At 26.5% G+C, this 25,286-nt stretch overlaps 1 protein-coding gene across 1 annotated transcript; it reads right to left on the bottom strand.

The window, feature by feature from the left end:
• Positions 1 to 1,464: 1,464 nt before the first annotated feature.
• LOC126904253 (pre-mRNA-processing factor 40 homolog B) lies at positions 1,465 to 14,029 on the bottom strand. Its single transcript, XM_050683128.1, has 17 exons — positions 13,789 to 14,029; positions 13,425 to 13,617; positions 12,938 to 12,992; positions 11,452 to 11,578; positions 11,240 to 11,388; positions 10,248 to 10,309; positions 9,994 to 10,181; positions 7,882 to 8,142; positions 6,629 to 6,857; positions 5,229 to 5,362; positions 3,559 to 3,673; positions 3,367 to 3,479; positions 3,203 to 3,310; positions 2,945 to 3,139; positions 2,749 to 2,853; positions 2,484 to 2,630; positions 1,465 to 1,689 (listed from the first exon to the last, which is right to left on the bottom strand). Exons 1-17 carry the CDS (start codon positions 13,789 to 13,791, stop codon positions 1,552 to 1,554), a joined length of 2,322 nt encoding a protein of 773 aa, XP_050539085.1. The 5' UTR covers positions 13,792 to 14,029; the 3' UTR covers positions 1,465 to 1,551.
• Positions 14,030 to 25,286: the final 11,257 nt, after the last annotated feature.

Genomic DNA, 25,286 nt, shown 5'->3' with positions numbered 1-25,286 from the left:
AAATTTAAATGATTAAAATGAAATTTTTTATTTCTTGTTACTTATATGAAACAAGTTATATTTATATTATTTGTAGAATATAAAAACGATTAAAATTTTAATATTAGTTTATTTTAATTGTTTTCATTAAATTTTCAGTGAAAATTTCCATAATAAGTAATATGATTGATAATCTTATAGAAATATAAACCATCTTTTAGTTTTAGAAATAGTACAATTAAATGACTATAGATTATTCAACATATAATCCTCATTTATAAACTTTTGGCTGAAAAAGGTAAATCCTTAACACTAAATAGTCATTTCGAGAGTATATAATTCAAATTTTATTTTAGGGAATACAAATAAATTTTCTCTAATTGAATACAACCAATTTTANACAAACAAATTTATCAAGTGTTATCAATCATCCGTTATTTAAGCGGTAAATTACGTCCTTCATAGAGGACATATATAATAGTTCTACTACGATTTTATCATTATCAAAATGATAATGTTTGACGTTTTTTTTAAGTACTTGCTACACCAATCTTTTTGTTTGCTTATATATTTTATCTCATTATTATTGTGAACAATAATTATCTTTATAGAGAAAATTTAAATGATTATAATGAAATTTTTTATTTCTTGTTACTTATATCAAACAAGTTATATTTATATTATTCGTAGAATATAAAAACAATTAAAATTTTAATATTAGTTTATTTTAATTGTTTTCATTAAATTTTTAGTGAAAATTTCCATAATAAGTAATCTTTAAAATATGATTGATAATCTTATAGAAATATAAGCCATCTTTTAGTTTTAGAAATAGCACAATTAAATGACTATAGATTATTCAACACATATTCCTCATTTATAAACTATTGACTGAAAAAGGTAAATCCTTAACACTAAATAGTCATTTCGAGTATATAATTCAAATTTTATTTTAGGGAGTACAAATAAATTTTCTCCAATAGAATACAACCAATTTTATCCTAAAATCTAATATGTAATTTTGAAATTTAGTGAGAGTACAGGACTATGAATTTACACTGATAAAAAAATTAAATTTGGTAGATTTTGATCACTTCAATTTTTAAATAATCAATATTTTTCTCATAAAATATCCATTACAATAATTCAATTGATCTATAAATGTNTGAAATTTAGTGAGAGTACAGGACTATGAATTTACACTGATAAAAAATTAAATTTGATAGATTTTGATCACTTCAATTTTTAAACAATCAATATTTTTCTCATAAAATATCCATTACAATAATTCAATTGATCTATAAATGTAATTTTTCAATGTCCTATATTAACTATTTGATAAAAAATGTTTATTTTAATATAAAATTACTACATAATTTTAAATAGTAATTTTAGACATATTTTTATGAAACATTTTTTTTTTTTAACTAAAAAATAAAAATCTCAAGGAAATAGAAAAAACAAAACTGCTTTTATGGAGCCACATTACTTATTAATAAAATTTATTCACGAAATAAATCAAATGGTGTGTAAAACATATTACCTAAGAGAATATGTACATAAAAAAATAATTTAGTTCATTTCGTCATGTAATTGAGCCAGCAATGCTTTTCTCTTTGCCTCTAAATCATCATCACTGTATTCAGATGATTTATGATTTTTTTTAATAGTTTTTTTTTCTTCTACATCAGATTTTTTTAAACTCGAAGACTAAAAAAAACAAAATTAAAACTCACTTTGCATATAAGTTCAATTATAGAACATTATTAATAATAATTAAAATGTTTAACTTTTAAAATAACGGTATCCACTAAATTAGTTAATATAGGAGCTTTATTTAATGTTGAAAATTAATATTGTCATTTAAAAATTTATAACTCAACTATAATAACTTACTATATATATATAAATATTTTAATTTTTCAATTTATTTTTTTTATATTATTGAAAATTTAAAAAAAATTGAATAAAATAGTAACTTTGTATTAAGATTTTAAAATTATAATTTAATTTAAATTTAAAATTTTAATAAGCTATTAAATTTTATTGTAGGTTTAATTTTTCAAAGATATTACATTAGACACAGTTAATAATACGCTCCAAGCATTTAAGCAATTTTTTGTTTAAAATTATGAACTCAAATAATTATTACAATTTATTATTTTTCTTAAAATATTTCAATTATAGAAAATTATTGTATATATAGAAAACAATTCTTAATAGAAATTCTAACGTTTTCCTTAATTAAAACATTTAACAGTTTTGAAAGTTAATTTTAAATGCGCAAAAAAAGAAAATGTTTGTGGATTTTTTTAATATAATGTTAATTTCACTAAGAAGAATAAAATCAGACTTTTTAATTTTTGGTAAAAATTTCTCTTAGTCAAAAATATCATTTTGATAGTCTATATTATTCCTCATAAGAAATAATATTTCAAAAATTTTTTGAGTAAAATACTAGAAACTAATTTTCAAATAAAAATTTATATGTAAAAATAATTTACCCTAGAACGAGATCTAGCTCGAGGGCTTTCGGAGTGTTTCTTTTTTTTTGATTTTTTATATTTACGTTTTCGGCTTTCTGCATCACTTATTTCAGGTGACTCTTCTTTTCCCTTTTTCTTTTGTTTATAATCCGAATCACTAGAATCCTTAAATAATTTTTTAAAATATGTATTATAATAACAATTTTTTTTTTTTTATATATAATTTAATATACCAATGATCTAGATCGGGATTTCTTTTTATGNTATATATAACTTAATATACCAATGATCTAGATCGGGATTTCTTTTTATGTTTTTTATTTTTCTTAGATTTTTTCATTTTAGAATGGTGATGGTTACAAACTTCTTCAGTATCAATTTGGAATTCCTGAAAAAAAAAAAATATATATATATATTACTTCAAAGCTCAATATTATGCATAACTCTTATGCTTATTAGGATAATAAAACAAATTTTACTTTGAAAATACGAAGTCTTTCAGACTCCAATGAAATGGATTGGAATGCTTGATGATTTTCAATTTTTGGACGAAGATCATCCCAATTTGATTTATAATCAACATCCATTTCTTTAAGTAATGCGCGGAAGGTTGTTTCTAATTTCCGTTGTCTTCTTGTTTCTTCCCGTAACCTCTCTTTCTCTCTTCCCTCTGCCTTCAAATATATAATTTAATGTGTTAACAAGAATTTATTTATAGTGATTGTTAACTGTATTACTTTTTCAATTAAACCATGATATGCCAATTTCACATTACCCGCATCTAATGTTTCCGATTGTTTATCTAAACATACAACACGTGCAAATTCTTCAAATGTAGTATTTATCTAAAAAAATTAACGCAATTGTAGAAAGTAAATTAAATAATATAAACTAAAATTACATCTACAACAAATGAATTTTCTTTCAAAATATCTTTGATAATTTTCTTTTCTTCATGAAATCTTGATTTTAAATCTTCGACATAAAACTTAAATAAATCTAAAGCTGTTGAACCTATAAATAAAAAATTGTGATATATAATATCAAAAATGTATAAATAAATTTTTTTAAGTTCAAGTTCTTTATAAAATACCTGGTTGTCCAAGAAGAGCAGAAAATCTAATATCAGTACTAATAATAGGATAAAGTTCTTTCCATAAAGACATTGATGTTAATTTTCCTTGTTGGTGAAGTTCTTCCAAAAACATCTACAATTATAATAAATATATATATATATTTGTGGTTATCACAAATTAAACATTTTTAAATTTCCTAACTTAACTATAATTAGTTATAATTTTGCAATCAATAAAAATAAAAAAAAATATTTGACTTAAAATGCATAGGCATTATTTATGCCTATGGTTTTCTGATTAATTTAACCTCCTCTACCTATTTCTATTATAATTTGACTATATAAAAAAAAAAATTTGTATTAGGAAATTTTGAACCCCAACAATAAGTTTAATTAATTAAAAAAAATTGTAAGTAAAATACTTCATATAATATAATATCTAAATACCACTGTAATAAATTTCAAATATACAATAAAAAAACTTAATAAAACAAATATTGTTGTATAGATATCAAGATAAACTTTAATTACTTAAAAACTATTGTCAATGACTGAGTATTTGAGCAATACATATAAATCTGGTTCAATTCATAATTTGCAGTAACATAAATAAATTGTATTTGTATTTATACATTTTAAAATAAATAATAGCAATGATATGGAAATACTAATAACTATTTTTGTAATAATTAATATAAAAATAATAAGAAAATGTATAATAGTATAAAGCCCATATTTATTATTGACACAACAAATCATCAAAAATGTACCAAAAATCTTATGAAAAAAGAAATGGTATAAGATTGGAACCTCAGCATATTTTTGCATTTTTAATTAAATAAATAATGACATACCCATTATAAAATAAAATAAAATAATAATTAACAAGTTAATGATTAAAGATGTTAAGTTAATACTTATTATGTAATACAAAAAGATTGTTTTACTTTATAAGTAGTTACATTTAATTTTACGTTAATAAATCCAATCTGTAATCCAAATTGTTTGAATTAATGGTATTTTTTCAATCCTTGTCAGGATTAGACTTTTAGATATGGATATATCTAGATTTTTGGTTAACCATAGGAGAGAAAAATCTTACTACTAGGTCTCCATGATAAATAGCCAGAACTCATTACATTTTTTTATAGTTTGATAATGTGATCTGTGTCTGATTGTAACATGGTACTATGTCAACTCTATCCCCAAAATGTACACTGGAATACTATCATTAGTCAGAAGGCAGGATATCTTCTATACGTGCCCCACAATGAAAAAACTAAACATTTGGGTACCAATTAACATGGCTAGAAATTAATGATCAGTTATCAAAAGTATACTGGAAATCATATGAAAAAAAGAAACATCGTACAAAATTAGAATCTGCGATCCAAGGTGTAATAGAGACAAACATTATCACAAGGTCACTGTGCATTTATTATTCAGATTCCGATATACTTCCTATAAGTTGATAATATGATGTGAGGCTGAGGGAAATGTGGTACCATGTAATTTTAGTTGACTTGTATCATTTTTTCTAAAATATTTTTAGTTACCTATAACGTCAAATGTGTTGGCATTTGTGAAAAAAGTTTATTTTTAGAACTTACATATTTCTACTTAGAAGTAAATACATTTATTTAAGTCAAAATATTTACAAAATTTTTTTTCCCTTTTTAAATACATACTCCAAAATTATCACGGTTCTTACGCTCCTGTTGTTTCCTGCGCCTTCTTTCCCTTTCTTTATCATGTTCTTCTTCTTTTTCTAGTTCACGAATGTGATCCTGAAATACTGTCAAAGCATCTTCTTTTTCCATAGCTGAATTTTTAAAAACATTAAAAATAAACATGAAATACACTCAATTCAAGTATATAATTTAAATATATATTTATATATGTGTATGAGACATATATATACAGAGTGATCAAAATCTGGTAAAACACCCATTTTCTCAAAAATTATTTTAAATGTTTGTAAGGAGAAAAAATATTAGATTCAAAAAACTACAATATGTAGTTAAATAATTTTTTTTTTTTTAGTCTTCTCAGGGATAAAAATCCTTATTTATAATTTTTTATTCTTACATTATTTCTTATAAACTCCTATTTTTAACATTATAAGATAAATTTTTTTAAAAAACTACAAACAACATTGCTTTTACAATTTTTTTTTCAATTGATTGTTCTTTTGTTAAAGTCAATGTCAGAAAAAAAATAGTTTTTTGGACCTGATTTTTTCTTTTTACTAACATTTAAAATTTTCAATAATTTCTAGGTAAATACTAATATCTCAAAAAATATTAATACAAAACTGCTTTTGATAATCTAAATATTATTATATTTTCATTTAATAGGAAAAGAAATAATAATAGGTTCCAATTTAAATTTTTAAAGTTAGCTCTAGTATATTTTTTTCACAATAAATTTGATATTTTGTTTATATAAAAAATTAATATTTAACAAAAAAATTTGGATTAGTATTCTTAATAAATCACACTATACAGAGTGTCTCAGACCTAACTGAAAATGCTTATACATTTTCATAAAATTATCATTTTGTAAAACTTTTTTTTAAAATAATTATTGCCTTCTTAGATTATTTTTAATGCAAATTATTTAGTTTAATATATATATATATATATATATATTTAATTTGATAGATTGATAACAATTATAGCACTATCAGTCATCGAGCTTTAAGAGTTTTAATACAAACAATGGGTATGTAGTGAAGGTGGGTGCAACTTGCAGTGGTAAACATATACTCTGCCAGTGTTCCATACTAACTCTATGTATTAAAATGACTGTAACTCAATGAGTACTTATCCAAAAATTGATATTAACTCTCTAAAATTTCTTGTAAAAATAGGAACTAAAAAATCTTTTTTAAAATTAAAATTAAACTTGAAATAAATGTTTTTATGTTTTTTTTATTAGTGATAAATAATTTAAAAAAAAATTCTTTAATATAGTCTAAAAAAATAATTATTTTTAAACAAAATAATAATTTTGCTGTATAATTGTGTCAAAAGTTATAACAATCTGTTCGAGACACCTTGTACATAATTTATACATATAAATTTACCTAGTAAATGTGGATCATTGACAAAATTTTGATTATTAAGAAGCATTTCTTGGACTTGATGCCAAGTCGTAGTATGGTCTACAATTGTCATTGAATCTAATAATGCAGCTAGTTGTTTCATATTACGTTTTTTTTGTGCTTTAGCTTCTTCTTTTTCTCTTTTAGCTAAGTTAAACATTACATCATCATAGACATCTCGGCGATCTATTTCAGATACATTTCTCCATATCTAAATTTTTTAAATTAATATTAATTAAAATATAATTATTAGAATTCTCAAATTTGAAATCCTACATATTTAGATTTGATATATTTTGTTATTTAATAAAAGAATTTTATATAAGTTTTGATATAGTTGTTTGGAAATGATAGTCTTGGGATGTATACTAAAAATTATGTGATTAAAGGAGGCATAGTACAAGATTAGATCTTAAAATATAAGGTACTGATAGATTATGTAGTACTCCAAATTGCACAATGCACTATCATTAATAGGAAGGAAGACTGTCCTCTATATGCATCACAATGAAAATACTGAACATTTGAAACCACTTAACATGGCTGGAAATTAATGTTCAGTTATCAAAAGTATATCAGATATCATGTGAAAAAAGATACAGGGTACAATATTAGATTGTACTATCTAAGATACTGTAACAGTACAAGGCCAATGCGTACTTAAGATTCAGATGAACCCAATACACATTTCGTGTAGGTTGATTAATAGCAGTGTGCGGCTAAAAAAAAACACAGTACCAAGTCAGTTTACCCTACAATTTAATTAATTGAAATTAGCAATTAAGTATCATGTTTCTTTAATGTCAACCAAGTATATAATTTTTACTATTAATTACAGTATATAAAAATCTATAGAACAAATTAGGAAAAATAAAAAGAATTATTTTTCTGAATACACAAAACAAACCATAATTTTAAATATATATTTTGATCATTCATAATTACTTCATATATAAATAGTATAGTTATTGATTCGAAAATTTTTATTAAAAGTGATTATAAAAAACAATTAAAGCTACAAAAAACTAATAATTTAAGTTTTAATATTAAGGGTTAATATAAAAAAAAGAACATTCCTTAAATATAATGAGTCAAAAGAAGACCCAATAACATTTTTGGATTTCTTCTTTTGTACATATATGTTGCATAATAATTGGAACTTATTAATGAAAAATAATTTAAATATTACTGAATATTGAACTATGCTATGAAAAATAAATTACATTTATACTTACATCTAAATGCTCATACTTTTCTTCTAACCTATAATATTTAGTTTTAGATGTAACATCTTCATTTTTCATAAAGAATTTTTCTAAATCTTCTTTAGCTTTTTTTGCTTTAAGCCGATGCTCATCTTTTTCATCTTTTTGTTTTTGAGTCTTATATGCATTAAATAATTGTCTTTTTTCATTAAGTTTTTTTACTTGGGGATAGAGTGGATCGCGACTTATTATTTTTACAGTCTGATCCCAAGATGCGTTACTTGGAATATTCTAAAAAAAAAAAAAAAAAATTTATTTATAAAACTATTAAAACTAAATATTTGTTATGAAGTGTTAAAAAAATTAGTAATAAAGTAGTGCTAATATTTAAATTCAAGGTTGTTATTTCCCATAATATAAAAATAAGTTTTTATAGGCTGTCTTTTTACAGAATACAATAAAAAAAAAATTGAATCTAATTCTTTTCAAGTAGTTAAGATTAATACAAGAAAAAAAAAATTATATATTAAAGTTCTAGGGGTAAGATATTTATTTGTTTAAATACTCATTAGGGCTTATAATTTCATGCGTTTATACATTTTGATGAAACCATTTTTTTATTGACCAAGAAAACTAGTAGCCTTATGAAAATTTCAAATTAAAGTATTAAAATGAATACAAAAAATTATAAAGTATTTTAATATTTTGTCTGTATTTTTACAGCATTCTGATTATTTTTTTTAGTATTTTCATTTTATATTATTAAAATACTGTTAACTTATAGAATATCTGTTTAATCAAAATAAATTTAAAAAAAATTGTTGAAGGTATTTTATAATTTCTTATGCAAATAATATTGATTTATCATTTATCAGTATTTAGCAAACTGTATTTTGAAAATGTCAGTATGTCAATTATATTAGTTTATTGTTAAAATTGACTGATTTATAAAAATATTGTATATTTTATGTTACCATTTATTTTTGTAACTTTTAGACATAAATCATATTTATATTACATAGTTATTTTATTTTATTTTTTCTTATTTTATAAATAACTTAATCCTTCAATAAAACTTATTTTGTTGTACTCAGTTGTCACGTGAAGAAATCCATTATAATATATCAGTTCAATTTATTGTAAATTTGTTAAAAGTATTCATAAAAATGTTATTAACTATAATAATTACTTTATAATAAATAGACTATTTTTTTTAATATTCTCAAAGTAATTTTTCAAGTGTTCAAAAAAATATATATTTTTTTTACATTTATATACATATTCAATATTTTTTCGAATACTTATTCTGAATACAAAAAAGGATTTTTAAGACTGAAAACTATGATATGTGGCTATTTAAAACTATATTTAAAAAGAATATTAATTTAAAATTTTGCATAAAATCTTAAAATCTGCAATGTAAAGCTTACATTTATTGACAGATATATATTGAGATGTTTTTATGTCAATACTATGTTATTTTGAATAGCATAAACAATTTACTGAAGGTTATGATAAAGTTCAATACAAACACAACCTGTGGGATGTCCATGCTAATCAAAAACTGACGGTAACATTTTAAAGAATAAGAATAATTAGAATGATAGCTGAAATAGTTAACATTGATAAGGAGTCCCTTTGACAAATTTTACATAACCAATTATACATGACAAGTATAAATTGATGCTTAATAACCTGTTTCAGGAACAAAAAGATAGTAGAAAACTAATTTTCATTGACATTTTTGAATCAATAGAAAGTTACCTGATTTGTTGAAAAAAGTCATTACATGCAATGAAATTTTGTAATGAAAAATTACAAATATAGTTATGGTTTTATAAGAATAAAAGTCTTGTTATTTATAAGCCACACCTAAGCTCAAGAAAAATTCATAACAAAAGGTATTATAATATAATTTTTAAATTAGATAATTTTACTGAATTGATGATCATTAAATATACATTTTGATTAGTTTAATTACATTAAAATTAAATACACTATAATATTCAATATAACACTTTTTAAATCTAATAAGTTTATAATTTTTAAGATTTAAATTTTATTAAATTATTCATATTTTATATTTAGCATATTAAAAAGATTATGATTGGAACTAATACTTACATTTTAATAAAATCATACCTTTTTTTTTAGAAGATCTTTAAATGCTTCAATAAGTTCTTGTTTATTTTTTAAAATTGGCACCTCAGAAACTTGGTTTTTTGATTTATTTCCTTTACTTGAAACATTATTTACTGGTTTACTTTCATCTGGAACAGCTATAGATGCTAATGTAGCTGCCATAGCTTGGTCCATTGCTGATCCAAGATCTAAAAAATATTACAAGTTCAATAATTAAAATCATAAAGTAATTATTATAATAATTAAATGTTTACCCAAGCTATCTGATCCTCGATCTAATGGTATTTCAATAGACTGCTGTATTAATGGAGTTTGACTGAAATATTTTACAGTTTTAAATTAATAATTGATGTAACCTTGAAAATTATCCTTAAAATGTATAAATCATATATTATAGTTTTAAAATTCATATACAGAGCAATTATTTAATTATGATTTAAATAGTATTAAAAAAAAAAAAGTAAAACATAGAATATTTAAAGAAAAAAAAATTGTTCTATTTCTCTCTTCTTTTCCTAAAATTTAATCAATTTATTTTTTTATTTTTTCAACAGAAATTTATATGTTTAATTAACTTAATAAGAAAATGATTGGTCGTTATCAACTTTTGAATCAGTATTTTCAGAGATATCACTATTTTTTTACCAAGGTGGGAAGAGTAGTGCTACTCATAATACCTTTGATATTAAACACATCTTCGCTTTACCTCTAGTCTTTATATTTAAATATTAATAATTTGCAAAATACTGGTTTTAAAGTTTTTAATGACTGAAAATTTTCTTATTTTTAGTTGGTTAAACATATATGTTTTCATTTAAAAAATTATAATAAAAATTAAAAAATCCAAAATAAAAAAGTAAAATAAACTAGAATTATGTTGAAAATAAAATAATTCATATATTAATAACCTACCAGATCTCATTTCATTTAATTGTTTACAAAAAATAAATAAATAAAAATAATAGATTATTGTCAAACAATACAAAGAATTCTATATTTTAATTAAAACATTTTTGACAAGTTTAGACTGTAATTACTAATTATAGTAAGTTTTTAACATCTAACTTATAAAGTTAATTTTTTATGACAATATTTCATAGAAAATGCCATAATTACCTTATATTTTACCTTTGAAAACTTAGAAAGTAATTTTATGAAAGTTTTGTCAAAAAAATATTTTAATGATAATTGATTTATAATTATATACTTGATTCAATTTAAATGATAGCTACTAATAAGTTATTACCTAAGACCTTGTTCAGCAGCAATTTCTTTTTTCAAGTCATCAAGTTCTGGAGGAATTGTCCAACTAGACTCTTTAGTGTTGAGGTTATGATAGTATGTAGCACCTGTATCTGACTTGTACTCTTTCCATGGACACTGATCTAAAAGGATCTATTTAAAAAGATAAAAAATTAATAAAATTATTCAACAAAATAATATGAATAAATATAATACTTCAGTTTTAGATTTGAGCTCATCAGGTTTCTCCCATGAACTTTGTTTGGTAACTGAATTATAATAGTAGGATCGGCCATCTGGGGCCTTGTGTTCTGTCCAATCACTTGCAGGTTTAGTTTCATCACTACACAAAATCGCATTTAAATATTAATAAGAAATATTAATAACAATCAATTTTCCTGTAAAGCATGAGTTTAAAACTATGTAATAAATATTAACAAAATATAGTACACAAAAAGAAACAAATAATAATAAACCACAAGTAAACTTAGTTAAAAACCAAAAAAAAAAATCAATACAAACTATGCTTTCTTCAGTTTTATTACATTGACTATAACATATTTTAAGACATGACTTACCAATGTAACAGCTTTCTTTCAAACAATAGTTTGAATAAATTAAAAAAAATATTTTTAGGTCTTAGTATTACTTTAAAATTTTAAACTTTATTAACTTTAACAATGATTTTAATTTAATGGTTCAATATTGTGATAACTCTTACCAATCGCAGTCTCCCTATTCTCTTGGGTGTCACCACAAATCAATCATAGATACACTGTAGTACTGACATTCAGCAAAATCATTAGGAATCGTGAGTGGCCTAATATCAAAGTTTAGCATATTTTAAGTCTAAGGTGTAAAGGGCCTTTTACCAAAAAAAAAAAGGAAAACATGCATATATAATCAAAATAATATATTGAAGGGATTCTATGAAAGTACAGCTTATAGAGTAGTGATTTAATTATTTTCATAAACAATAAATTAAGTTCCAATAATTATTTATAATTAAGATTGTTTTTACTTTATTTCATTCTTAATGACACATTATTTAGTTATCTAAAAGAAATATATACACTTCTATTTCAAAAAAAAATTGATTTGAATTAATATTTGTTTGAAATAATAAAAAGAAATGTTGGATATATTAAATAAATTAAATTCCCTATTTGGTATACATTAAACTTATTTAATGTTTTTACTTAAAATATCATCAAGAACCTTTTTTGCAAAATATTCATGTTAGCTGACAGAGTAATGGACTAATATGTATAAAAAAGAAAGCCCAATATACACTTATTATTATTTATACATGTATTATCGTAAAGATAGAAACTGATATTTAAAATCCTGCATACACAGTGCGCTACATTACTGACAAAATTAGTTTATAAAATATAATCTCAGTTGTAAACTTAAGTACTGGCATAAATAAATGTTTATAATACAATTTGCTTAAAGTATAAATTACATATGTATTACAATTAGATACTCAAATTATGCACATAGTATTATCATGTTATAAGAAAAATAATGATCTCTATGATGCAGTGTATCAGAATAATTGAATTCAAACTAGAATAAATAGAAATAATGAGATTCTTTCTACTAATTAGAACAAAAATATAGTCTTTATAACTGCATATGAAATACTAAAATAGTGTCAATAATAAAATTTAACAAATACTTAAATCACTTTACATACTTTTGAGTTTGTGGTATAGAATTTGTAAATGAAACAGGAGCTCCAACAATTTCACCTAGGAGAAAAAGTATTATAATTAAATCAATCTCTATATAATAAATGGACAGTATCTTAATGTATATAATATAAACATAGAAATACAATCTTATAAAATTTTATCTCTTAAAAATCAAGTTAAATTTTATAATGGATTTAGTTAAAAAACAATTAGCACTACTTAAATTTTGACATTTTTTGATAGTATAAATTATTATATTAAATATACTTATATTTAGATTACTTTAAGTTCACATAAATTTCAACAATTAATAAATAGATAAAAAAAGTGTCATCCAAAATTAAATGTTCTATTTAAGGCGTTTTACAATAACCTATTATCAGATTACAACTCTTGGGTCTATGAAAAACTTCTTTTTGTTTAATTAAACAACTAAGATTCTTATTTAATAGTGTAACATACTATAAAAAAAGTAATTTAATTACATACCTGGCATACTCATATTATAAGGAGGTATAAATGGTGGTGGAATTCCTGGAGGACCAATGCCCATTGGCGCTCCTGCTAAAAAGCCTGGAGGTATAGCTCCTGGAGGAATCGTTCCCGGCGTAAAACCCATTTGAGAAGGAGGTGGATACGCAGGAGGAGGTATCATTGAAGCAGGTCTTGTACTTGGAGAGTCCTAAAAAACATTTAATTGTATATGAAATCTCACACGCCACGAAAACCTCTACTTACGGGCAGCCTCACANACCACGAAAACCTCTACTTACGGGCAGCCTCACAATAGGCCATAAAAGTGATAAAAAACGAAATCTCACAAAAAATATATGAAAACTTTATAAACACTTACCATTTTTAAACCTACTATTTTCAGAGAAACATCAACACAACAGGTAATTCATTACAATACTTATCAAAATTAATAATAAACTACATCAATGTCACGTGAACAGTCATATTTACTTTGACCAATATAAACACGAAAATTTAACAGTAATTTTACGAATAAACGTCTCAAAATTATTTGTCGATTAAAATTTATTTTCATTTGTGTTAAATTTTATGTTGTGGTTGGCGGCTAACGATATGATGTTAGAGACAATTTTCAGTTATCGTTTGTACGGCATAGAATTATTAATATTACATTAGTGGACGATTGGGCATTACAAATAAATGAGGTTATGGTTGCTTTCCAAAGAGGTTCAAGAGAAGCGGTTGTTTACATTTTATACGCCATTTTTACTTTAAATCATATCATTTTACAATAAAATGATTTTAAAAAAAAATGTTATACCTAACAAAAATTTTTATTAACTAATAAAGAGTAGAGGCTTAACTTTTTTATTTGTAATTATATTTCATCTTAATTAAGTTGGTCAACATTTTTCTAAAAAAAAATATTTTATTTAAAATATCTGATACTTTCAGATACAGAAGTGTCTGTTTGACGACGATGAAAATATCGTTTTCAAAGTACACATGTCCGTTAATTTTTTCAAGTAATTTTTGTGGTATTGGTTACTTTTAATTAATTATAACTAGTGGCATGTAATCAATGATAATATTTTTGGATTCAACTTTNTATAACTAGTGGCATGTAATCAATGATAATATTTTTGGATTCAACTTATTCAACTATTTTTAAACTTTTTAAAGCTTAACTTAATTATTTTCAAATAACTTTAATAACAAATAATTTTAGTTTAATATGAAATGATAGAAAAAAAAATTGTGTTTTTATAATTTCTTAACCGATAAATTATTGTTGATATGTGCAAATGTAGATTTAGGAGGTGCAAGAGTCTCCGAACTCCTACAAAAGTAAAGACCCATATATATTAATATGTTTTATTCGTTTTTGCTTATTTTTTGTGTTTTTACGCAAAATATAATTAAATATTATAATTTCTACAATATTTAAATATTGTAACTTAAGAATTACTAAGTTTAAAAAAGAAAAAAATTATATATTTAAACACCAAGTGTTACATAGAAATGATTAATATTTTTGAAATGATTAATATTTTTGAAATGATTTATTACGATAAAAAAATGATTAAAAACAAAAAAAAATTGTTTTCAAATTATTACTGGTTTGATTTTTAATATGTTAAAAGTAATCAGTGCAAAATATCATTTTCAACCCATTTTTTTGGTTATTTAAAGTTTATTATAATAAAATTGAATTTGTTACCATGACTTCTAACTCAACTTGCAAGTTTGAAATTTAAATCATTAAATAGGAAATTTTATGAGAAATAAAAAAAAATGTATTGTTAAGATTAATATGTAGTCAGGCAATTTTACAATTACTATTTACTGTAAATTTGTCAGAACAACTCAATATTTTTCTTTTTTTGCATTTTTATCGTAATAGATCACTTAAATAGAAATCATAGTAATCATTTTTAAGTAACTTTTGGTGTTTAAAAATATTCTACAATTGAAATATTTATAACTTAATTAATATTAATCATTTACTTTAACTAAAAAAACCAATCAAAATTTTTCAAAAAAGTTTACTCATTTGAGCATATTATAAAATTTGATTATTATTGTAAAATTTTTTTGTTAAATTCAGGTAAGACTGAAAACAATTTTTTTTTAGATTTATTTTTTAAATAGCAAGATGTTAAAATGTAATCTTGAAATTATAGACTGTTAGTAACATACAAATAAATGTATAAAGATAAATTACAAAGTAAAATTATTTAATTTTATAGTAGAAACCTAATTCAAGAATAAATACTTTAAAAGCGTTACAAATGAATGATTTTAATTGTCTCTATAGAAAATGTTAGCTAATTATCTTTTTAATTGATAAAATGGAAATTTTTTCAATTTTTATGGGTAATATCTTGAACTAGATAACAATTGTGATCATTTGATGTATCATTAAAAATAGTTGGTCAAGTGTGAGCTGAGAAAATAAACGACAGTCAAAAAAAAAAACCATGTAGTAAAGTATTTTTAATATGAATAAGAAGTTTTTTCTCACGAGAGGAGATTACAGTGATGGGGTCCATGATATTCATTGAAGTTATTAAATCTAAATGAGTTAAACACTTTTTTCTAACTCAAAAACTTTTGTAAGGTATTTTAAAATAAAATAAAATATAAAATCGAGAATTTTAACACAAATATAGCATATTTTTGAATACGATAGTCATTTTCACCATGAAGACAAAATAAAGTTTGAAATTTAATATATATATATATATACAAAAGTGTCAGTATTTCCGGAACACTTTCAAAAATTAAGTTAAAAAATTAACTTTTTGTGAAAAAGTTGTCATTTTCAATCTCTCACTGGGCAGATAAAGGATAGGTAATTTCATTAAGTTTCTATAAAAAAAAAAAAAATTGTATTGATCCATACATTTTTCAAAAAGTTATAGCATTATATAGTTAAAAATATAAAAAATAATTTTTTACATAAATTGTATTTTATTCATTATTAAACTCGTATAAACTGGCAATATGTGACAAATGTTAACCTCACTAGGGGTCATCTGGATTTTATACAGAGTGACAGATTTTGGAGAAGGCACACACTCATTTTTCAGAAACTAATGAAAATTTTACACTAACTGTGTTAGTGCCATACTGTCACTCCGACTGAAAGTCGGGATGTTAGTATGTTTTTTAAATTTTCCTGATATACATACAAGCGTTTTTTTTAGTAATTGTTGTGGCTTATTGAGTTTCACAGCCGCTCATATAAAATTGGCAATCCACGACAATTTTTAACCATATTTTAAAGCTATGAAGCAAAGCTAAAAATACATAAATTTGCAGCTCTTTGACCACAAAATACCCAACCAAAGGACAAACAAAATATTTTATAATAGTAATTTTTAAGAGCATTAAAACAGTTTTTTTTTTTTTGAAAAGTCAAAATTGATTAAAATAGAGCCATTTCATTGATTAACATATGTATTTTTGTTCGTGTTTCCGAATATATTAGAAATAGATAAATTATAAAGAGAAAAATGTTTTTTTGTACGTATGTTTTCTAGAAAAAAATATATGTTTTTTTTTTAAGGATAAATACCTCGTCAACTAAGGCCAACAATTGAATAATGTTTTAAATATTTACAAAAGTATAAAAATTATAATGAATGCACATGTATTTATGTATAGTTATATTTCATTAATTAGTGAGTATGTAGTTAAAAATTTGAAATGATCTACAATACACTTAGTATTGATGCTAAAAATTCTTCAGTATATATGGAATATTTTTTTTTGCTCGATCGTCAAAATACTGTATACCGTCTTTTAGGATGTGGTCTACCGTTAATTGCAATACCAGCCTGTACTTGTATTATGTAAAGGTTGTGTCATCCTGGTAAAGTATTAATATAAGTGATCATATAATTTAATTATTATAGTAATTAAAATTATATAATTACCAATGTTAATCTTTAATTTTTACTAGTTTGAAGGTATTTATATAAAATTTGAGTTTATATTATTTTAATTTTTTTTATATACTTTGTAGTTAATATAATCTTAATGATTGTCAAAGAAGTTTTCAATTGATAAACATACAGAGTTCCGTGAGTAAATATCACTCATTTATATAAATTTATTAAAAAAATATATATATTATATAGTTTTTTTTTATATAACCCTAGTATAATTTTCTTCTAATAATTAATCTTTAAAATTACCAAATTACAATAAATAAAAAATAAAAATTGCAAAATTTAATTTAGTTTTCATTTAAGAAGGCTGACTTAACTTTAAGATGCGTAACACATCATGTGTTATAACATTTATATTTTAGTGAACAAAAATTATTAATTACGATAATTTAAAAACATTGCTTCTAGTTATAATGTTTAAATATGAATATTGAATATAACATCTGTAAAACCCAGTCACGTAATAAGTAAATACAACAAGACGGACTTGAGAGAAACTGAAATGTAATTTTCTTACTACGAGTCTCGTGGGATTTATCTACTGATCTTTCGTTTATATGAAACGCGAAAAAGTGATAGCCACGTAAAATAAAGGGTAAAGTATCACCGATATTACGCACAAATATTAATTTTTACTTTCTAAAAGAATTCATGTACTTTTCATTTAAACATCAAAGTTTTTATTTTTGTATTAATTATTTAGGACGTTGTCGATTCGTAAACTGACTTCTGTTACGCATCATATTTGAATACATACCTCTTTATGCGTTTTTTTATCCCTTTGAACAATATTGAATGAATTATAATACCGCATGTTGTCTATAGAAGAAGGGGGCATATTATATTATATTCTGAATACCTTTAGCGGGGCTTCTATCATTTCCTACAGATTATCGATGGCGACAACAGGATTGGGTAATATAATATTCAGACAATGCAAAACAGGCATGGCACGTTCCAGTGTACAATAATATATGAATGCGGAAGTAACACTACCTGGTCGCGTAACACCTTGTATCAGTAAAAGGGATGGCTACAACATCTGCATGAACCCATCGATATATTGCGCGTATCGGCAGTAGAAAAAAGGGTTACATATTAAATTAATCATCATCTGCCGTCCCATTCCCTATATTTTTTTCCAATAGAAATTATTTCGCTTTGCAGATGTCCCAATATTATACCATATCGGAAACAGATGCTTCAATTGTCATACGTATATAGGCCAATATAGATGTGTAACACTTAAGTAAACTAAATTGTTTTCTACAAAAATGATACCATACAAAAAATAAATAATTTTTGTCTATTTAAAAAATATAGTAATTAAAATTTTTTTTAATGTTTAAACCACAATCATAAAAATAAAATTACTAGTATTTTTAATACAATACTACGTAGTATATTTTTATGGGGTAAGAACGCTAAGCAGGGGGTAATTACGAGTGACAAAAACCAATAAGTTTGAGAGAGACATGCTTTGCATCCTTTAATTTTGTAGGAAGGGTTAAAAAATGAAATTTTTGAAGAACTAAATAAAAAAAACCGGGGCTGTGGGGTGTGACTGTATGATGTGTAACCCACATTAAATAACTTATGTGTGTATAAATACCAGTGTGTTGTACCCAGACGGATATTTAAAAAAAAATTATTATTTTATTTTAATAGGCCGCATGGGGCGGTACCAAACTCGGCTGGATGTCTTCTTTGTCATCAATTGCAATAATAATACAAGCGCTTCGTTCAAAGTGATTTTGCCAAAAGGCTTCTTTAGATAATATATAATTTTTAGGGTTGAATCTATTGTAAAGGTAACACCCAGTTTTCACGCCAGATGGGTGCGAATGGCATGTGTTTATTTTGGAAAATTTCGAGAAAGTATTTGCTTGGACTCGTGTTAAAGATGACCAATGAAATTTGTTGAGAATAAAAGCCGTCATCGAATACATAACATGTCTTAGCCCGAAAAAGTCTCGGTGTAATTTTGTTCTACGTTATGTCTTTTTTATGCAAAATCTCATTTTTATTGTAGATACATTCCAGAGAAGCAAGATCCCAACGATAACACATAAAAACGCATGTATGGGCCTTTCAAATTACATGTTTTGGACGGATTGCAACCGGAATCCGAAATGAGCGAGGGAAATATTTTGCCTCTTATATGTATGCTCCGCCCCTCTCTTGGTCTCTACTTTACCCTCTCGTATTCTCGATGGTCATGCCAAGCATAAACAACAGCTGGAAACTATAAAGTTCGACTTATACCGAATACAGCCCAAAAGACAAACAATTCGTCGTGTTAATTGTACGAGATCCCTTGGCTTTCTTCGGTCAAGCAATAAATTCGTTGTCAGACAAACTTACAAACGTGTACGCTTTATGATTGGCGTGACCATTAATTTAAAGAAGACTACTTGTTATAATGTGTCTATGTACATTTTTTAACGATTTATTCACAGTGTTTTATTTTTAAAGAGTGTGTTTGTTAGTGTACTAAACTATCAGTATATTAATAGTCGGGACGTAATTTTAGCGTCATTGTCTTATTAAACGTTTCATGATAAGTGAACGAGGGTAAACGGAATTCTACTGAAGGTCAAATATGCGTTGAAAGCCCATTGGGACCTCTGTAGGAGGTAGCGTTCATACATTTATATAAATAATTAGTATTGCTAGACAGTACCACTAAAGCGATGTCGTTTTCTATTTGGTTGGGAAAATGATGACGTGGGTGGTGGCCAACGCATTTAGTCAGCGAAACACTCAACGGGGAAAGCGCATAAACCACGGCATTACGGTCTCAGGCTGTCCGTATGTAAAAGGACCGTCTTGGAATCCCCGGAGTCCCATATAATGACACGGACGACAGTACGTATACATACATTTATATAAATACGAGGGGCATTCCTACACAACGTAGCTGTACGCATATACGTGAGCCGTAATAGCATCCCTTTTCCCGGTCGTCTGCATTCCCCTTAAGACCACGCCGTCCACCGTCGATTCGAACACGAGTAAAGAAGTTATAGATATAACCTTGTATGTAAAGTATTATATCCGTATCACCATGTCGGCCAGCCATAGTTGTAGCTGTTGTCCTTTATGTTCGTATCAAAATATTCTGTTGCTTTCATACAAGTATAAATAACATTCCGCGTCTAGGTATCTTTTTCCTTTGGTCCGTATCTGGTCGTGATCATAGTGAGTGTCCCCCCTCAAAGTATTCTCATAACAGCCCTAAATTCTATAGTATTTCTTTAATTGTGATTTTGAGTATGAAAAAAAGAATGCAACAATATCACTTATATTTTTTACTTGACAACAAATGCCAATATTGCCTAGACATGACATTTTTATTAACGAACAACAGTTATATGCAAGGGGCTACTCGTCAAATTCGAGCCCATGGGATTTCTTTAGGATCGTATTACACGCTTCTTCGGTCAGACATGGGTTCATTTAAAAATGGCCTGTATAATTCCAACTCCCATCTGCATGAATAATAATAAAAATAACAATAATTGTGAACGAAAACAAAGAAAGGATATGAGTAGAGAGATTTTAAACGAATAAATCTTTTATTGAAATACTTCCGGTAGGAGAGGTGCAAACTTTCAAATATGTACTTTAAAGCCCTTTAGTAAACATTTGCTTAAAAAGAATCACTCGCTTTGTTTGAGATTTTTAGCAATAATATTGTTAATTTAAAAAACTGTGAGTAACATACATAAAGTATCGTCGATTTTAATCTTCTGAAAATTCGAGTAAATTTTAACTGTTTTACTTATGTACGATGTTTTTTAAATCTTTTAATTCATTTTTTCATTATTATAAAAAAAGCAGTTACATTTTGTAAAACTATATATAGATTTATAACTTGTTGTATACATTTTATTGCTCGTAAAATTACAATATTTTCTTTAACATAACAAAAATATCACCAAGAAAATACATTATTATCTTTGTTAACTTTTATGTTTACACTTATGTAATATTTTTCAACCGAAATATATTTGATGGGATTTGTAATGTACATATAATTGCAATGTAATGTATAGTTTCTTATAAAAAAAAAAATCTATCAATTTTTTTCTGTAATAAATTAAGTAACGGGCTGATTGTTTTACACGTAATAAATATTTATAATTAAGGTTAATATAGCGACGGCATAGTATTATAGTCGAGTCCACTATAATATCTGTTGGAATTATTAAATAAAGTTAGGTCCAACTGAATAGTTTTTTCAGTGAAGGTCGAACATGACCTAATTAGCTTGTAGATATATTTAATAGACGTAGTTGGCGTGTATGCGTTGTATCCTACATGGACGCGTTCGAGATATTGGCTGTAGCTTACAAATAGGAATTCACATTTACACATGGTGACATATTGTAAGAGGGTATCGGCTATCACGGTTCTGTGAGCAAAACGTCACATTTGGAATGCGGTATAACTTTAGCAAGGAGACAGTGCGGAAAGACGAAAGCTCGTGTTTTGCATCGGCCGATAGGTAGGAGCTCCACATGGTATCTGATTCGGACCGGAAATTGAATTTGCTCGCTACGAAAGTCCACGATCAGAAGATACCCATAACTCCCCAAGAGACCCTTGTATAAACGCGTCTTGAATGTCATTTTAGCAAGAGATAGAGATTTAGTAAGGAACGGTGGTCACAGAGTCGAACTGCGGCATAGTAACGAAATGCAAACACAAGCCGTAACTATTTAAATAATATGCTAATCAGCTGGTGTTTTTGGAAAGTCGAGTTTTGCACTTTGTACATTTACAAATTAACTAAGTATACATAGCAGTTTACTAAGTGAATCCTCAAAATGTTATTTTATCAGGGTTAATTTTTGACCGACTATAGAAAATGTACACTTTTTGACACAACAACATACAATGTGTTATTTTATGTGTAAAAAAAAAATAACAACAATTATCCGTTAAAAAAAAAAAAAGACCCTAGTATCATTTTTGCACATAAAAAAAAACTTTTATTTGTATAGTATTTTCGTGTGACAGGTTCGCATCAACCCTTTCACACATGGCATTCTGTTTTTGTGTGAAATCAAGTGTTTTGACTTTTTTTTTTTTGTTGATTTCGGTAAAATCGGGGTAAAACGTCCAGGGTAAATAAATAAAAACACTCTGACTTGTGTGGTGTACGAGGAAAAAAATTGCCGCGGGGTATCGTATTGCCGTCCCCGCGGACCCTTATTATATGAAGCGCGCAACAAAACCATTGTGTGATTATTTGTCCCTTTGACGGATGACGGTAATTGCCAGAAAAAATGCGTGTTTCGAGTGCTTTCTAATAAGCTTGTCACTCGATCAGATGTGCTGTTTCGATAGCGGTCTTAACTTTTACTGGCCATACTTACCCACTTGAAATGGCATTGTTCTTGCTGGCGTATGCACACAACAATAGTAATAACAATAATAAAAAGAAGCGAAAATATAATAGCGTGCAGATACATTTTGACTCTTTAGCTTCTATACACGCGCAAAACGATCGTTATCTACCTACTTACTTTAGCCGGCGGGTACTTCTCTCAATCGTTTGCCGCGTAAGCACATTATCGTTTAGCGGTCCAACAACGGGTTAGCACGCTCGGGGTACATATCAATGAGTTTAGAAGTAATGTGAAATGAGCAACGCTCGAAACAATATAGACATAACCACCGACGACCATTAACCGCTATTTTTCGCACTCGAGCGAAATTCCCGTTTGTAATTTGTAACATAATTGTTCCTAGAGTTGTGCGAGTCGAGAGTGCGGGGTGGTGGTTTTTGGATCAACCGCAAACTGAATTAGTCGGACAGTGACAAGTTTATATTGCCAGTTGACGTACGACAGATCAATTTTATTATTTTTATTGATCGTAAATAAAAACTATAGAATACCTAATTTTTTAGTTTTATTATGTTTTTGCGCGACAACACGTGTGAGTAATCTGGTACGCCAATACTTAAAATCTCATTCATGTCATTTATGTGTACTACACCTTGTGACATCCGTAGGGTGTTGAGTTATGGCATCCTATTTTTATGGAATGCTCTTCAATACATCGTAACTCTAAGCGGTTACTTCGACATTTTATGTTCTTTCGGATACAAGTTCTTTATTTTACTTTTTTAGATGTGTTCCGCTTTGACGGCCATTATAGAACAACAATGAGCAATAAATAAATAGCTTATTTCATATCACTTGAGATATTGAAATACGAACTTTGGTTGAAACATTTATAAGCTGCAACTTTGTGAGTCGGTCTGAAACGAAAATCGACAAGAGTGCACTATTTTATGTGGGTTTAGTAAAGAATATAATAAGATAAAAGTTTTTACTATCGTAAATTACATACTTTTTTAAAATCAATGGACATAAAACGATACTTTCAATGATGATTCATTTGACGACATTTCACGTTTTTTGTTCGTTTTATCTGAAGTTTCGTGATAAAAACTGTACGTTTCTATTGTAATAAATTTCTGCATAAGATTGTTTGAAACTGTTCATATTATTGAGATGAGCGATTTGTTGGCGCGGATTTTCATGTCGCGTAATTGAAATGCACTTTATCTGCTGAAACATTCTGTCAAAGTTGAACGCTATTCCTCGGGGACAAAGACCCGACATCATTTCTGGTACCGACTATATGCATACAAACTATGACGAGCAGCAGGTACAGTAACTATAAGTTGGCATTTTCGGTTGCTTGGCCGGCGCACATTATAAATTCAAACAAAGCCAAGAAGCACAGCTTTCAAAATTGCCATATCGAAGTGTGGAGAAACCCGAACAGCACTGTCCTCTCTTCAAACTTAGACGTAGGTATACGCACGCAAATATAAATAGCGTTGACGGCACGATGGATGTGAGCAGGGTAAAGTTAGCTAAGTCAGGAGCCGGTAGCTTTTAACTAAACGGACAACACCCCTGTCCCGAACCTCTGCGCCTAGCCCACGTGATAATAACCGCTCCCGGACCCGGCGATGATGGATGACCCTCCTAAACGATTACCACTTCATCCTCGTACAAAGTTTGCTAGCTCTTTAGCAGTCATCTCGTCATCCATTTGCTCGAAAATCTCTGCAGTCACTCTGACCGGACTTGGATTACACATTTTACCTAGATTACACTTAGATTCGCCTAATTTTTTACGAGAAACTATAAAACGCTTAAATAATTCATGTTTAATATAACTAACGTTTTGCGCGCGTCGTGTACAAATTTATAATAATTCATAAATTTTACAAGTATTATTTTGTATTGTAGGCGATACTGTCATTTGCCGCATTACACCAATATAAATTATACATTACGACCTTGTTTATCAAATAGCTGGAGAAAAAAACGTATTTCATATTTGTGTGACAAAATACACTGTAGTATGTTTACTGGGGTCTCGGCGAGTCGACTGTATCGACTGAAAACAAATTTTCTGGTCAACTAAACGATTTCCGTAATATTTCCAACGGTTTCCTAGCGCAAAAGTATCACATAAGCCGAAGCAAAAGAGAAACGATTGTGGTGGTTGATGGTCGTGCTGGAAGAAGGGTGGAAAGAGCGAATGAGAGAAAATATCGTATTTATACGGATGGTTGAATGTCACGCGGGTCTGAAAATAGCCCCATATATTTCCTCCGCAATGCGCCGGGGAGACTTTATTTTCGACCAGTCAAAAGTCTCGGACCGATAGACAGGGTGAAGACGGGCGTTGTTACATGATGGCGGGAGGTGAGGATACGTTTCCTCCGACTTTTTGATCCGGACTAAATTGGATGTCCACATGCACTCTCTTCCTCTATCGCCGAGGCACTAGCAGCAGTACGGCAAGCAGCCTTTGAGCTTTTCGTTATATATTTTTTTCTTGCTCCTTTTTTCTTATTATTATCCACGTCGGACAAGCCCTC

Source organism: Daktulosphaira vitifoliae, unplaced genomic scaffold, assembly GCF_025091365.1.
Source record: "Daktulosphaira vitifoliae isolate Bord-2020 unplaced genomic scaffold, ASM2509136v1 Scaffold_4, whole genome shotgun sequence".
In the NCBI taxonomy this organism is placed as follows: Eukaryota; Metazoa; Arthropoda; class Insecta; order Hemiptera; family Phylloxeridae; genus Daktulosphaira; species Daktulosphaira vitifoliae.
This window is presented reverse-complemented; position numbering and strand designations above follow the sequence as displayed.